General features: G+C 39.0%; 1 protein-coding gene across 1 annotated transcript in view; it reads left to right on the top strand.

Annotated features, from left to right (window-relative positions):
* LOC124805698 (protein mesh) overlaps nt 1-17,282 on the top strand; it is a 196,959-nt gene that overhangs the window by 155,521 nt on the left and 24,156 nt on the right. Inside the window, exons 15-16 of the mRNA XM_047266267.1 lie at nt 1,042-1,178; nt 15,122-15,257. Of these exons, the coding sequence (XP_047122223.1) occupies nt 1,042-1,178; nt 15,122-15,257 (273 nt within the window). The remainder of the gene's footprint in view (nt 1-1,041; nt 1,179-15,121; nt 15,258-17,282) is intronic.

Genomic DNA, 17,282 nt, shown 5'->3' with positions numbered 1-17,282 from the left:
GCTAACAGACAGCAACACTTTTTGAAACAACCTCAGAAATCAATGTGAGACATATGATGAACATATCCTTCAGGAAAGTGCAATGAAATTCAGCATTCATGGGCTATGTCAGCAGATGACTGATGTGAGTGCCTTTGCTAACAGCTTGTCATCACCTGCAGTGCCTCACCAGGGTTCATGGTCATATCAGTTGTACACTAGATGACTGGAAAGCTGTGGCCTGGTCAGATGAGTTCTGATTTCAGTTGATAAGAACTGATGGTAGGGTTCGAATGTGGTGTAGACCCCACAAAGTCATGGACTTAAGTTGTCAACAAGGCACTGTGCAAGCTGGTGGTGGTTTCATAATGGTTTGGGTTATGTGTTCATGGACGGCCTGGGTCCTTTGGTCCAGCTGGGCCTGTCATTGACTTGTAGTGGTTATGTTTGACTACTTGGAGGCCATTTGTAGCCATTCATGGATTTCACGTACCCAAACGATGACCGAATTTTTATGGATGACACTGCACCATGTCATCAGGCCACAATTGGTTTGAAGAACATTCTGAACAGTTTGAGTGAATGATTTGCAAATATGGATGGCTATAGAGGCAGCACAGCTCAATATTTCTGCAGGAGACTCCCAGTGACTTGTTGAGTCCATACTATGTCAAGTTGCTGCACTTCACTGGGCAAAAGGAGGTCCAACACGATGTTAGGACATATCCCATAACCTTTTGTCACCTCAGTGTAGTATTAAAACTGCATAGAACCACATTTAATTTATAAACTTGGAACCCCTTATCACGGAACTCTTGATTCCATACTTATGTGATATTCTCATACTTCCCATAAAAATAATTAACAAATGAGAAACAGTCATATTCTTCCTTATCCTCAGACAGAAATTACTATGTGTGGTTTCTGTTGTTGTTATTATTATATTGTATTATTACTACCCAACTTTTAATATTTTGTCATTTATGATTTATGCTTTGATTTGAGGGCATCTTTCAAATTGTAATTGTTGATTCTGAAAGAATGCTTTCTATAATTTTGCAGGTGTGACTGTGTACACTCCAACATATCTTATTAACCAGTCAGAAGTTGTCATTATGTTCCAGTCAGGAACTGGTGTTGAAGTTGTTGAGAACAAAGGATACTTAACAGCTAGAGTGTACTTACCCTGGACATTAATTGTGAGTTATACTAATATTTTTATTTATTTTTTGTTATGTGTAAAATTGTTGGACAGGTGAGTGCTGTTGTTTATTGAAGTTACTTTGTTGTTGCAGTAAATTTCTCAATGCCGTGTTGGGCTATTTTCAGGTGAAGATTCATCAGATAGCATGTCCCAAGTGAATGAGTATTTTGTAAAAATCTTCAACTTTTCTAGTCTTGTATTTTGCGTGTTACATGAACATATGGGAAGGAGTATGCAGTTTCTCATAGCTAACTAAAGTTGATTCATGTGAATATTTCCCCAGCAGTGTTTGTTGTTGATGTTCAAGCACATGTCAAGTTGAAAACTGCTCCTTCAAATGGAAAACTCATTATCAGTTTTATGGATTCATAGTGTGTGGTCAGTAAATTCCATGAAAAACAGGCATAAAAGAATATACTGTATATTTATTTATAGTGTTGAAATTTCCTGGCAGATTAAAACTGTGTGCCAACCGAGACTCGAACTTGGGCTCTTTGCCTTTTGTGGGCAAGTGCTCTACTATCTGAGCTACCTAACCACAACTCACAGCCTGTCCTCGCAGCTTCAATTCTGCCAGTACCTCATCTCCTACTTTCCAAACTTCACAGAACCTCTTCTGCGAACCTTGCAGAACTAGCACTCCTGGAAGAAGGGATATTGCAAAAACATGGTTTAGCCACAGCCTGGAGGATGTTTTCAGAAAGAAATTTTCACTTGTGCTGTACCGAGACTCAAACGTGATGGTAGAGCACTAGCCCGCGAAAGGCAAAGGTCCTGAGTTCGAATCTCGGTCCGGCACGCAGTTTTAATCTGCCAGGAAGTTCCATTTCAGTCCACACACCACGGCAGAATGAAAATCTCATTTTGGAAACATCCCCCAGGCTATGGCTAAGCCATGTCTCTGCAATATCCTTTCTTTCAGAAATACTAGTTCTGTAAGGTATGCAGAAGAGCTTCTGTGAAGTCTGGAAAGTAGGAGATGAGGTACTGGCAGAATTGAAGCTGCGAGGATGGGTCATGAGTTGTGCTTGGGTAGCTCAGATGGTAGATAACTTGCCTGCGAAAGGCAGAGGTCCTGAATTCAAGTCTCGGTCCAGCACACAGTTTTAATTTGCCAGGAAGTTTCATATCAGTGCACACTCTGCTGCAGAGTGGAAATCTCATTTTGATATTTATAGTGTTGTTGTCTACACTAGGATTGTATCCCACAAACAATGAATAAGTGAATGTATTTCAGTTATGGGCAGTATTTCTACAAATAATTCATTAAATAAATAAGCACAATCCTGAAAGTAATATAAACTTAGCTTGTACATTTAAATAGCTAATACTAATAAATAAATTGAATATCAACACTTCATTTCTGCTACTCACGTATTCAGTGACTGAGGGAATGGCACTATAAATATGACATAAGACTTTCAGAAAGAAAACTGACATTTTACATATCGGAGTGTAGAATGTCAGATCCCTTAATCGGGCAGGTAGGTTAGAAAATTTAAAAAGGGAAATGGATAGGTTAAAGTTAGATATAATGGGAATTAGTGAAGTTAGGTGGCTGGAGGAACAAGACTTTTGGTCAGGTGAATACAGGGTTATAAATACAAAATCAAACAGGGGTAATGCAGGAGTAGGTTTAATAATGAATAGGAAAATAGGAATGCGGGTAAGCTACTACAAACAGCATAGTGAACAAATTATTGTGGCCAAGATCGATACGAACCCCACACCTACCACAGTAGTACAAGTTTATATGCCAACTAGCTCTGCCGTTGAAATGGAAGAGAATGTAGATGAAGATGAAATAGGAGATACGATACTGCGTGAAGAGTTTGACAGAGCACTGAAAGACCTAAGTCGAAACAAGGCCCTGGGAGTAGACAACATTCCATTAGAACTGGTGACAGCCTTGAGAGAGCCAGGCCTAACAAAACTCTACCATCTAGTGCGCAAGATGTATGAGACAGGCGAAATACCCTCAGACTTCAAGAAGAATATAATAATTCCAATCCCAAAGAAAGCAGGTGTTGACAGATGCGAAAATTACCGAACTATCAGTTTAATAAGCCACAGCTGCAAAATACTAACACGAATTCTTTACAGACGAATGGAAAAACTGGTAGAAGCCGACCTTGGGGAAGATCAGTTTGGATTCCGTAGAAATGTTGGAACACTTGAGGCAATACTAACTGTACGACTTACCTTAGAAAATAGATTAAGGAAAGGCAAACCTACGTTTCTAGCATTTTTAGACTTAGAGAAAGCTTTTAACAATGTTGACTGGAATACTCTATTTCAAATTCTGAAGGTGGCAGGGGTAAAATACAGGGAGCGAAAGGCTATTTACAATTTGTACAGAAACCAGACTGCAGTTATAAGAGTTGAGGGCATGAAAGGGAAGCAGTGGTTGGGAAGGGAGTGAGACAGGTTTGTAGCCTCTCCCCGATGTTATTCAATCATTATATTGAGCAAGCAGTAAAGGAAACAAAAGAAAAATTCAGAGTAGGAATTAAAATCCATGGAGAAGAAATAAAACCTTTGAGGTTCGTTGATGACATTGTAATTCTGTCAGAGACAGCAAAGGACCTGCAAGTGCAGCTGAATGGAATGGACAGCGTCTTGAAAGGAGGATATAAGATGAACATCAACAAAAGCAAAACGAGGATAATGGAATGTAGTCGAATTAAGTCGGGTGATGCTGCGGGAATTAGATTAGGAAATGAGACTCTCCCTATCTGGGGAGCAAAATAACTGAGGATGGTTGAAGTAGAGAGGATCTAAATGTAGACTGGCTATGGCAAGGAAAGCATTTCTGAAGAAGAAGAAATTTGTTAACATCGAGTATAGATTTAAGTGTCGGGAAGTCTTTTCTGAAAGTATTTGTATGGAGTGTAGCCAAGTATGGAATTGAAACGTGGATGATAAATAGTTTAGACAAAAAGAGAATAGAAGCTTTCAAAATGTGGTGCAACAGAAGAATGCTGAAGATTAGATGGGTAGATCACATAACTAATAAGGAGGTATTGAATAGAATTGGATAGAAGAGAAATATGTGGCACAACTTGACTAGAAGAAGGGATCGGTTGGTAGGGCGTATTCTGAGGCATCAAGGGATCACCAATTTAGTATTGGAGAGCAGTGTGGAGGGTAAAAGTCATAGAGGGAGACCAAGAGATGAGTACACTAAACAGATTCAGAAGGATGTACGTTGCAGTATGTACTGGGAGATGAAGAAGCTTGCACAGGACAGAGTAGCATTGAGAGCTGCAACAAACCAATCTCTGGACTGAAGACCACAACAACAACAACAACAACAATTTCCTTGTGGATGAGTTCCATGTTACTTTGGTTAATATGAGGGATTTTATTAAGTCTAGTATTACCGTAGTTACCTCCCAGGTGCGTCATTTGAAAAATACAGATGAACATCGGAGATGCTTTTATGCCCTATTGTGTGTATCATTTATGCTTTTGTATTCTTTTAAATGTTCCTCTAATTTAAACACATTTTAGCAAAAGTATATTAAATGCTGTGAGTAGAGGTTTACATCATTATCATAATCTTCTTCTTCTTCTTCTAAAGGTTATTTCTTGTTTTTTGTAACTACTGTTCTTATTTTGTGCTGTCATCTTCATTTCTTAATAATTTTGGCATTTTGATACTTTCAACAAATCTTTGACTCTTTTCTTTGTTTTACATTCTCTTGGTTCTCAAAAGTTTTCCCTTGAAAATGTGTGTTAAAACTTATTGTGTCTAAATAACTATTAACAAAATTGTTTTCCTATTTTGGATAGCTGTTATGAGATTTTGCTAATTGATTTCTTTCAAAACATCTTCATTCTTCCTTGTTAACCTTCTCCAATATGATGCCTCCACCACTTCTAAGCACTTTCTGTTCATCTTCAATAGTGTCCTGCTCTGAAAGCCATATAGGTGCACACTCCAGATGAATATATTGGCAGATTGTTTTTTGTTTCTTATAGTAAATGACTTTTTCATCCTAGTTGCCTTCTTTTATTGAAAGCATTTTTACATGTCGCATTCATTTTTTCTGATTTCGTGCTACGTTTCTTCTCCTGCCCTTTTTATGTCAGGGTAACATTTCCACCCAGTGGGCTTGATTATTTTTTGGATACCACAGTGCACCACAATTAATAGTGCAAAGTGACATGGCCTAAGGTACACAGTAATGGAATCAAAAACATTCCAGTAAAAATTGATCTGGAAATTAGCCACCTGCAAGATAACTGCAAATATATGATTACAAGATGCCCCTGAATTTAGTATGAAATATTGTCCAAGTTAGTTGAAATGTTAACTTTGTGATTAAATTTCCATCCAGCTGGTCTCAAATTTTACCCAAGACCTACCTTAACAGAAAATACAATACTACTTCAGCATATGTGTTACGATTTACTGTACACTTGTACCTGTTAACAGAAGTGTTCCATATGTTACCCCAAATCTGGATACAATACTGCACTCATCTCTGTAGTGAGTAGAAATCCTTTTAAACACCTCATTATCATCACATAAAGCTTGACAATATTGTACAGTTCATTGCTCCAGCTCCTCAAACCATATCAAAAAGAGTGCTGCAAACTTCACTTTGGATATTACTCCAGGCAGAAAAATCCAGTGTGTTAAGGTCATATGATCTTGGAGACCAAGGCACAGGCCCTACTCAATCCATCCATCTTGCACCGTATTGGCATGCTAGATGTCACTTCAGCTGCAAAATGTGTCAGTGTACCATTTCACATTTACCACATTCTGCATCAGTGCACATGGAGAATATTCTTAAAAAATCTTAAATGATTCTACTGCAGAAATTGAAGATAACCTCATCTATCAAACTGGCCCAATTACATGCTCAATTGTTCAAGAAAAATATTGCTGTCAAGATGACTCATTAAAAGCATGAGGGTTTGGATCAAATTTGAGCTCAATAAGCTGGGTCTTAATCAGAATGTTTACATTTTAAATACATTTGTAATAATTAGGTCAGTAGTTCAGAATGAATTCAGTTATGGATCATATCTACACATTCACAATTACCTCTCAAATGCCTCATGCGTGGATCTAAGTTTACCGGAATGTTTTCACTTCTATTATTATGCAGTTTCATCTGTATCACCAATCTCTGTTAATTATGATACACACTATATTTTAATCTCTTTTGTCTCCTGCAGTTTTTGCCCTTTATGACTTCCTCTAGAACAGTGGAAGATATTGCAAAATATGTCCTATTATTCTATCCCTTCTTCTAGTCAGTGCTTTCCTTGTGTGTATTTACTTGCAAGTTTGTTGTAGAGCCTCCGCATTTCTTATCTTACCAGACAACACATTTTTTGTTATTCTTCTGTAATACCACGTTTCAAGTATAAGGGGCAGTCAAAATGAGACAGACTATATAACAAGCATTGTGCGGATGTAACGTAGGTAGGCATATAAGTGTATAGAAGTGCCCTCTATTGGGAATCAGGAAGGAACAGAGGGAATGTTTACCACTGTGTCATTTGTTTGTTATGTGCTTGATGTGGGGTCAGCAAGTCATACGTGTGACTGACTTCCCTATGAAGGCTGGCAAAGAGGAAAAGCAAGGTGAAGTGCAGTTCTTGACTGTAGAAGGTCTGTCAGGAAATGGAATTCATGTCTAAATGTCTGCTGTATGGCAAAAACAGTATGTTGAGTGCATGTGTGTTTGTGTCGAATAAACAACTGAGAGAAGATCAGGTGTCAGTGAGGTATAGCAGTCATCCAGGACAGGCTTCTCATGTCATTACCCCTTCTGTCCTTGCTGTGGTGAATGCTGTCATCAGAAATGACCAAGACATTCCACCCATGTTGAGCATCAGTCACAGTACAGCTCATACCATCATGACAGAGCAACTGAAATTCTGAAAAATCTGTGCGCAGTGGGTTCCCCACAGCCTGACGGAAGACCAGAAGTTGAACATAATGTTGACATCACTGCGGCACATGGAATGGTATCATGACAAAGAATATCATTTCCCATCTCATAATGTCACCAGAGATAAAACATGGTGTCATCGTTTTGAGAGAGAGGGTAAGCATCAGAGCAAAAAATGAGAGCACATGGGTTCACCCCCACCAAAAAAATCCAAAGCCATGGATGTCAGCTCTGGGGATGTCGTGATTATCTTATTCTTTGACTCCAATAGCCCACAGCTCATTGACTTCCTGGAACACAGCACCACAATTAACGTACAGCAGTATGTGGACACTTTAAAAATTGAAGCATGCCATCAAATCCAGATACCCAGAATTTTTTATGGACAGTATCATTCTGTTGCAGGATAATGTCTGTCCACATGTTGCCCAGGTTGTCTCAGCTACGTTGCAGAAGGTTTGCTGGAAAGCCCTTTCACATTCTTCATATAGTCTCGATTTCTCATCAAGTGATTTCCACCTTTTTGGAGCACTTAAGAAAGACCTTCATGGCCAGGACATAGAGCTTCATGCCTGGATACAGTCACGGTTTTGTGGGCAACTGCAAACATTTTTCCATGCGGGCATTGACCATCTTATCTCACACTGGGATAAATGTATCAACTGTTAAGCTAATTAATTTTGAAATAATAAACAATTTACTTACTTTTTTTCTTTCTCTCATTTTCATGTGATTGCCCCTTATATTTAAATTATCCTGCTCCAGTTTTCCCTCAGTTAGTGATTGACCCCCATAAAATGCTGTGTTCCAGATACACATGCTCATAAATTTTCTTCTCAGATTAAGGTTTATGTTTGATACTAGTAGAGGGTTTATTTTCTCTTTGAATACCCTCTTTGCTTGTGCTATTCCTCTTCTTATATCCTCTTTGCTTATTCTATCATACATTATTTTGTTTCCTAGATAACATAATTCCTTCACTTCATGACTTACGGGGTCCCTAATTTCTATGTTAAGTTTATTGTTACCTTTGTTTCTGCTACATATCATTACTTCTTTCTTTCTTTGGTTTTTTCACAGTTCCTTCACTCTATGGGTCCTTTAACCCTTCTTCATGTTCACTGTGGATAGCAGTGTTGTAAGTCAGCCTTGTTTCTGATATACTTTCACCCTCTGATTAACTGCCATCACTGATCATGTGCAGATTGAACAACAGGAAGGAAAGACTGCAGCCTTATCTTACATCCTTTTCAATCTGAGCGCTTCTGTAATGGTTTTCCATTCTTATTGTTATCTCTTGGTTCTTGTTGTTTTAAGTTATCCATCTTTCTCTGTGGATTATTCCTATTTTTCTGAGAATTTCAAACATGTTGCACTGTTTTACATTGTTGAACACTTTTGCTAGATTGACAAATCCCAAGAAAGTGTCTTAATTTTTCATAAGTTTTGCCTTCTTTGTCAAGTGCAATGTCAGAGCTGCCTCCTTTCCGCTATTACCTTCCTTAAAGCAAAACAAATCTATTAAATTGTGATCTGAGCCTACATCTGCTCCTGGGTATACCTTACAATCCAGTATCGATGTTCAGAACCACTATATCTCCATGATATAATCCAGCTGGTATCTTTCTGTATCTCTGATCTTGTTCATTTGTTCAAAAATTTATTTGATGTTGCTACAAGGCATTCTAATCCCCAGTGATTATTAGACTTCCATTAACTTTTACATTCTGACTTACCAGTTCAGAACCCTCTTCATCTTCTGCTGGTGACATCAGAATGGAAACCTAAAGCATTGTGGTTGGTGTTTGTTTGCTGTTGACTCTGATGGGAATAACCCAATAACCCCTGTCATTAAATTGTTTCCAGTAACTCACTCCTCACCCTAGCTTCGTACTCATAACAAATCCTACTCCATTATGCCATTTTCTGCTGCTGTTGAAATTCTCCTGTATGTATCCACCCAGAAATACTTAAGTTCTTTTCATTTCACTTCACTGAGTCCTAGTGTATCTAAATTGAGACTTTGCATTTCTATTTTCAGTTTTTCTAGCTTCCTTACCACATTCAGACTTCCGACACTTCACTTTCTGACTTATAGAATGATATCATTTTTCAGCTTTTTCAGTCATTTTCCCGGCTCACCTTCCCCTTGGGAGTACCATCCCAGAGACTGTAATGGGGATTAATTCAGAGTCTTTTGCTAATGGAGAGATCATCTTGGCATGTATTCAAGTAAATGTCACACTATTGCAGATACATGTTATATTTTTTTAATATAAAGATTTCTGTTGCCTTCTGCATCCTCATGTTGTTGGCCATTGATGATTATTCCCACTGTAGGAGCAGTTTTCACTGCAAAGGCAATATGGTGTTCCAAACCTGTATCTGCATCTCTGCTCCCTGTGAGAAGCCTGCTGATAAGAATGAGGGTGACTCCTTGTACTGGAAGTCTTCGTTCACCATCACAGATTATTTTTATTCAGTATCTTAGCTGTGGCTGAAACTGAACCCAGGACACAGGAAGTTTTAATTAGTAGAATGTCTAGGCCATCCATTGACTGTAATTATGGTGCCTAAATAACAAATTAATAAGTTTTTAATATTTTTGTATTTTATTTTTTCTACTGCAACAATGACCAACAATTCTCTCTCACTATATTTGTTATTTACATAATTTGTTTCTTTGCACTTGTTCATTTTTCTCTGTTATAAAGTTCATATCTTCGTAAGCAAAAATTGAAAGGTTTTATTGTGATAAAACTCAGTGCATAAAGTATTTTGGGCAGGTGCTAACTAAATCTCTAATTTTGGGTTGTGCTTAACTGTAAGGCTGTCCCTCGAGTGAATGTTATTCTAGTTGAGAGAGTATTTATGTTGTTATTTGAATTAAATGTTTTCACAATATTTAAAAATGCCTCCCTGTTTACACTTTCAGTAAGAAAGTCAGTGTTAAGTTCCCTACATGTAACATTTAGTTACTAGCCCCATAGGTTTTGTGGGAGAACTTCCGTGAAGTTTGGAAGGTAAGAGGTGAGGTACTGGCAGAAGGAAAGCTGTGAGGATGGGTTCTAAATAGTCCTTCGGTAGCTCAGTTGTTAGAGCACTTGCCCCTTACAGACAAAGGTCCTGCTTTCGAATCCCAGTCAGGTGCACAATTTTAATCTGCCAAGGAGTTTCAGATTTGCTATCTCCCATTTGGATCACACACATAATCTTACATTTAGTTCAACTTGCTCAAACAGGCAAGCTATTCAGTGTACAAATAAGGCATTGGTATCTATGTGCTCTGAAAATGTTGCACTGTGTTTTCATTTTAATTTTATTTGCAGCAACAACTTATTAAGTCAGTATACTGGCAGTTTACAAACATGTATATTGTGATGTTACTGAATTTTTGACATGTGAGAAACTGTTTTGTGTACGTTAGGTGAAAACCTTGTTAAGAATACATTTTCAACCTTTCCAACCAGAACTCAGTCAGAGTTTTCTAACATGAAATAATTTCAGTTAACTTTGCTCGTCAAGTACTAAGTGGTTGCTCGTAAGGTTTCACTGTGAGAAATAGGTCACTAGGTTTATAAATAACCTGTTATTACCTTTTTAATCTGTGTGCTTATTTCTAACATAACAAAAACTGACAAATCAATTTTTGAAAATATAGTGTAATTAAATATATAAAAAATATGGAAATGTGTAAGCTTTTGGAGCCAGTAGCTCCTTCTTTTGGTAGAAGTGTTGAAGGGAAAGGATGAAGGAGGAAATAGGGAGAGTTACAAAAAAGTTGCCCAGAACCTGTGTCAAGAGAGACATAACTGGACATGATGGGAAGGAAAGGCTGATTGGTAGTGCCTCCACTGGATGAGATTTGAAAACTTGTGCAAGAGTGAATAAGAGCAGTAAGCTGAGTGCATTATACATAGATGGGGTGGGCATAGGTGGATAAACAAGTCAGAAAATAAAATATTGTAGAAAAACAAAAAGTAGTAAAGAAAAAGAATGTGATTTTTCAACTTCTCTCAGCATATTTCTTGCTTGAACAGTCCACAGGTGTACTGCCGGTCCATAGTGTCCAACGGGCGCAGTATTTTGGCAATCAGGCATGTCGCCATCGCCAGGTGCGGTGACGAACTGAGCTCCTGAGGGCGGGCGGCCGTCGTAAATCCCCAATCCCCTTCCCCCTCGAAGCGTTCTCTCCGCGGCCCGCACCTGCGGCCGTGCATCGGCGGTCACTGAGAGGCTGGCATCAGCGTCTGTGGTGGCGTCGGTGTAACTGCCTCGTCTACCCTGGTCACTTGTTCATTTTCTTTGCTGAGCCTCTTTTTAATTAAACTCAGTGCTGGTTCCCATGCCTTGCTGTGGTTATAGCCGCAATGTCTGTTGATGAGTCCATCCCTGGTACGAATTTCGATAGCCTCTCTAATGATGCTGTTCCAGCATTTAGATGTCTGTGCCAAGACCCTGGTATGCTGGTAGTCCATTTCGTGATTTTCGGACAAACAGTGCTCTGCAACTGCCGACTCGTTGGGGTACATAAGTCGAGTATGCCTCTGATGTTCTCGGCAACGATCTTTGATGGTGTGCACTGTCTGTCCAATGTAAGTTTTCCCACACTCACTGGGAAACTGGTATATGCCAGCCTTCCACAAATCGAGATCGTCTTTGACACTTCCCAATAATGCTCGTGTTTTATTGGGCAAATATTGAGAAAACACCGAGTAGGAACTGTCTTTTGTCCGAAAATCACGAAATGGACTACCAACATACCATGGTCCTGGCACAGACATCTAAATACTGGGATACCATTGTTAGACAGGCTATCGAAATTCGTACCTGGGACGGACTCATCAACAGAGATTGCTGCTATAACCTCAGCAAGGCATGGGAACCGGCACTGCATCTAATTAAAAAGAGGCTCAGCAAAGAAAATGAACAAGTAACCAGGGCGGACGAGGAAGTTACACCGACGCCACCACAGAGGCCAACGCCAGCCTCTCAGTGACCGCTGACACGTGGCCACCGGCACGGACCGCGGAGAGGACACCTCGCGGGGGAAGGGGATTTAGGACGGCCGCCCACCCTTAGGAGCTCAGTTCGTCAGCGCACGTGACGATGGTGACTTGTCTAATCGCCGAAATATTGTGCCCGTTGGACACTATGGACCGGCAGTACACCCGTGGACTGTTCGAGCAAGAAAAGGAATAGTTGTTGAAAAGAAATACAGTAATTTTCCTTCATCCCTCTTCTGTTTCCTTCAACCCTTCTGCCAGAGGAAGGAGCCACTGGCTCTGAAAGCTTGTGCGTTTCCGTATCTTTTATATGTGTCTTCTCCTGCAACCAAATGGTGAGTAGATTCTTTATCTACCCATATTTTATTATATTTCCAACACTGGTTTTTTTCTTTAATATATTAGCCTTTTGTGGCAATCATTTCTTCTTATTTAATCCCCTTATCATTCTTATGTGTATTTCAAATTGACATCTGTTTTCAACCTTTTATGCTACTTTCTTCATTTATTTATCTAGACTACCTATTATTAACTGTGTTGCCTACATATATTTCTTAGTAAGAATTTCCACACACTTAGTCAGATCCCTTGTTAATTACAAATTTTCATGTAACAAACAATGGAAACTCCAGGTAGGAATATCAACAATGTGGGAAACGGCAGATTGCTACTTACCGTAAAGAAGACATGTTAAGTTGCAGACAGGCACAATTAATAGACTCTCACATATAACACTTTGTGTATGGTTCACTATACACTGCAGGACCTTCTTCAGATTGTCTTTCACTGATTTACTTGTGAAATTAACACCATTTCTCCTTCTCGTGTCTTACCTTGCTTCTATGCAATTCACATTTTTTGTGTGTTTGTTTTTTGCCAAACTGTGATGAATGCAGATCTTCTTTTGTTGATTTAGTTGTGGAATTAACCCATTTTTCCTTCATGCCACTTATCTTGCTTCTGTGCAGTTCTTTAAAATTTTTTGTGGGTTTGTTTTTCGCCAAACTACACTGAACAACTGTTACTGCCATCTCCTGCATTACTTTATTTTTCCAATATAGCAGATTCCATTTTCTCTAATGACTTGCCTCCTCAGTTTACTCTGTCTAGAAGCTTTTGTCATTTTCACTTCTGTTTAACGAGCTTTCTCAACCATGATTTATTGTTGTAATATTTTCCTATCATATTTTCCAGTTTTCTCATGAGAAACTCTCAGCTCTTCTCACCCCCTCATTACTTTGTCTTATTTATTGCATGTTCTCATGATTTTCTTTGAACTGTTCTACATTTTGTTCAGTTTGCCCTATCTTTTTCCTTCCTTGTCTTCCTCTTTTTCTAATTTTTCCACTCTGCTTCTAATACTTCAGACTTTTCTCATAGGCAATAAGAATCCTATCACATATTATGTTTGGTCCTTTCAACAACATGCTTTTGCACTGTCTAAACTAAGGTCTCACATTCTGTTTCTTGAAACCTGCTTGTCTCTGGAAGTTACCCCCCAAAAGCCTAACATCAAAAACCCTCTTTCTAGATGTGATTCAACTCTTCAACAGCCCATTTTACAGTTTGAAATACAGCAATCTCTTGCACCTACCTAACAAATCTGTGAATAAATATCTCGTCCGCCAATTGCCACTCCAACCGACTTCTCTCCTTCCATAAAATTGTGCAGTTATCTTCCCCTCATGTTTCCTTGGATTGTATCATCTGCCAAGCCAACAGCAAATTGCAACAACAGACTTCATCTCAAAAAGCTATTACTACCTTCTCCTAAACTACCTCAAAATTGATGTTTTCATTCCTGTACAGCTCCAACTCCCAAATGAACCACACCAGTATCCACTATTCCTCTCCTACACACCGAGCTTGGCCAACTCCCAGCCCATTATACATTTTGATGGAAAGTATTGCCATTGTTCCTGTACCTGTATCATCTGTCCAGCCCTGCTTGACAACTTGATGAGAATAGACCAACATTTTATCAAGTCACACCACTTCTTCAATATCCAGGCCATAGAACTGCCTTAAAAATCAGCATTGCCCTACAGCCACATATTCCCTCTTGATAACACCTGACAGCCACAGAAATGCCCACAGCGTTATCCTAGGTAGTGCAAAACTGTGAATAATAATGTATGTTTGCCCTGAAAGAGACCTTATTCTTTAAGAGCAACCTATAACTTGCCAAGTTTAGGATGTTCCTTTCTATGAGAATAATCATAAAATGACACAAATCACTTCTTCAGCATATCAATCTATATTGGTAATTCACTTACTCCTACAATGATTCCTTCCCAGAGTTTCAAGCTTTGATGTTTTTCCAGATCCATTATCTTTTGTGAATATTTCCTTACCAAGCTCCATAAAAATATTTTTGTTTATATTCAAAGCTGCTGCAGCCGCTTCGAGTACCTTGTTAATGGAGAGCAGCCAGCCACCACTGAGTTTTCACTCTGAAAATAGTCAAGTAACATGCAAAATATTTCTCTTGACTGACCTTGTACGAGAATCCCGTGCCCAAGAGAATGACATCAAACTTTTCCACTCATTACTTTCCTTCTGACATCATTTAGTACTACACTAGATAACAACAAAACAAATAAGATAATAAATCATGGAACCACATAAATGAAAAAAAAACCTCAGGTTGTGGGACACCTGGCGGCCTCAAACTAAAACATAGTGCAAGTGAGAAGTGTTGTCGTGGTGGGGGTAAAAGTTTGCTGTGGCTGTAGGTGCTGTGAGATTGGCATAATGTATGCTATACTTCCCACATGAGCTTTCCCCCTACTACTTCCATCATAGTAGTCAACTCTGAAGTACTTTTGAACAGGCTATAATATCCATGATTGCCTTTATTATCTTCTGACTTTGCCATTTATGTACTGCAGCAACCATGTGGCATGTACAAATTGTTTCTAACTTTATATAAATATTTTGAACTGTATGAGAAATTGTCATTAGCTGCTTCACATTAATTTAAATATTTCAATAAGTTATTGATTTTATGATTGCAGAATCAGACCCGTGGGCTTCTGGGAAATTGGAGTTTTGATGTAGAAGATGAATTCACATTGCCTGATGGCTTGGTTGTAAATCCAAGCACAAACATCAATAACTTTGAAAGGGTGCACAAGGACTTTGGAATCAAATGTGAGTTTCCACAATATTTTACTTGCTATGTGAGTAGATGTGACTACTGTATAAATAAACAAACACACACACACACACACACACACACACACACACACACACACACACACACACACACAAAATAAGGATGTACAGCTTGACTGTACAATGAAATTACATATGCACAGTAATTTTGCTAAATGTGGACAAACTGCAGGTAATTATGCCACGGTGGAGAAGGAGCAAAGAAGGTAATTTGGATGTACAGCCAGAAATGTATGCCGTTTATTATACAGTGTGTGTAATAGACTCATCATGCCCGTAAAGTAGAATGAAGTGCATGATGTGCTGTGATGAGACCAGATCTAGACAAGGTATACGAAGTAGTCTCCATGGGGCTCTAAGCTTGTGTGACCACAACCTGCACACTTTCAGATGTGCCATCCTGCACCAGAATGACATCACAGGCAGCATCAATGCCTAATTCCAGTGTCTGCACACTGGGATGTGTTCCACAATAACGACTTCTTTCAAGTGCCCTGATGGGTAGAAACCTAAAGGGTTGAGGTGCGGGCACTCGGTGGGCCAGGTGACTGGACCATCTCATGGTCATTTGAGAAGCGTTACTTTCAAAGTACATTTCCTTCCAAAATTACTTAAGTCACAGACCATTTGACGATCATTTAAAATTTAACACCTGGAGTACCAACCACTTAAAAACTTTCGGGCCCAGAAAACCAGCCATTTATGCCACTATTTAAAATTTTACTGGCACATTTGTGTTTGATGTATCTTAAAGGGTAACACAGGCTGAGAAAGACCATTATTATATTATTTTCTGTATGTATATAAATTTAAACCATTAACTTTTCCTATTTGTTTGCTTCTGCTGACTACATCAAGTGTGCTATGCTTTGAATATCTGATGTCATTGGCTAGCAAGATAACATGATATTAGTTATGATTGGGTGCCAAAGTGCATTGCAATCTTGATTTCAGTGCTTCAGAAGCTACTGTGCTTTATTTGGTGGAATTTGTATTTATATTTTTGCAATACAAAAATGTCCCGTGTACATATTGCTGTGTATCAAAGATCTTTCAAAAATGTGTTATTTTTTGCTGGGTTCCATTTCCTAAAGCACCAGAAAGTTCTAAAACCTTTACAATTAAAAGAACAAATAAATTTTACAGCCCCAAGGGTAAGAACTCAAAACAGAAAAAATGTGCTTTCACCTAGGGTATAATACGAGGGTTGCCCAGAAAGTAATGCACCACATTTTTTTCTCAGTGGAAAACAATGCTACAAATGCAAAAAGTTACATATGTATTATTTGAAGTCTCCTGAGTGTGTACAGCAGTTTCCATCACTTCCAACAGATAGCTTAGCTGCAGGACAGTTTTAAAATAGTCTCTGTAGGTGATATACGTTGCAAGCAACATGCCGTCATTGAATTTCTCACTGCAGAGAAAGAAACTGTGGAGGATATTCACAAACACTTGTGCAAAGTCTGCTGTTGACAGAAGTACAGTTAGTCACTGGGCACAGAGAGTGAGATCATTAGAAGGTGGTTCGGCAGAGCTCCACGATTTGTAGCGGTCAGGGAGATCATCTGTGGCTGTCACAACTGACACAGCCCCCTCGGACTTCCACTTGTTTGGGCCACTAAAGGATGCCATTCATGGAAGACATTTTGAGGATGATGAGGAGGTGATTCGCACAGTGAAGCACTGACTCAGCTACCAGGACAAGGATTGGTACCGACAGGGAATACAGGCTCTTGTTTCGCACTGGAGATAAGCCATAGAACAGAATGGAGATTACATTAAAAAATGGGGTGTGTAGACAAAATACCATTCCTTTTTGTGTGTAATTCTCATTATGTTCAATAAAGAATTGTTGAAGAAAAAAATGTGATGCAGTACTTTCTGGGCAACCCTCATATAGTTTTACTTGGGTTAGTCACTGGACACAGAGGGTGAGATCATCAGAAGGGGGTTCAGCAGAGCTCCACAATTTGTAGCAGTCAGGGAGATCATATGGGGTAC

The sequence above is a fragment of the Schistocerca piceifrons genome, chromosome 7 (genome assembly GCF_021461385.2).
Source record: "Schistocerca piceifrons isolate TAMUIC-IGC-003096 chromosome 7, iqSchPice1.1, whole genome shotgun sequence".
Lineage (NCBI taxonomy): Eukaryota > Metazoa > Arthropoda > Insecta > Orthoptera > Acrididae > Schistocerca > Schistocerca piceifrons.
The sequence above is the reverse complement of the archived record's forward strand: the minus strand, read 5'-3'. Positions and strand labels throughout refer to the sequence as shown.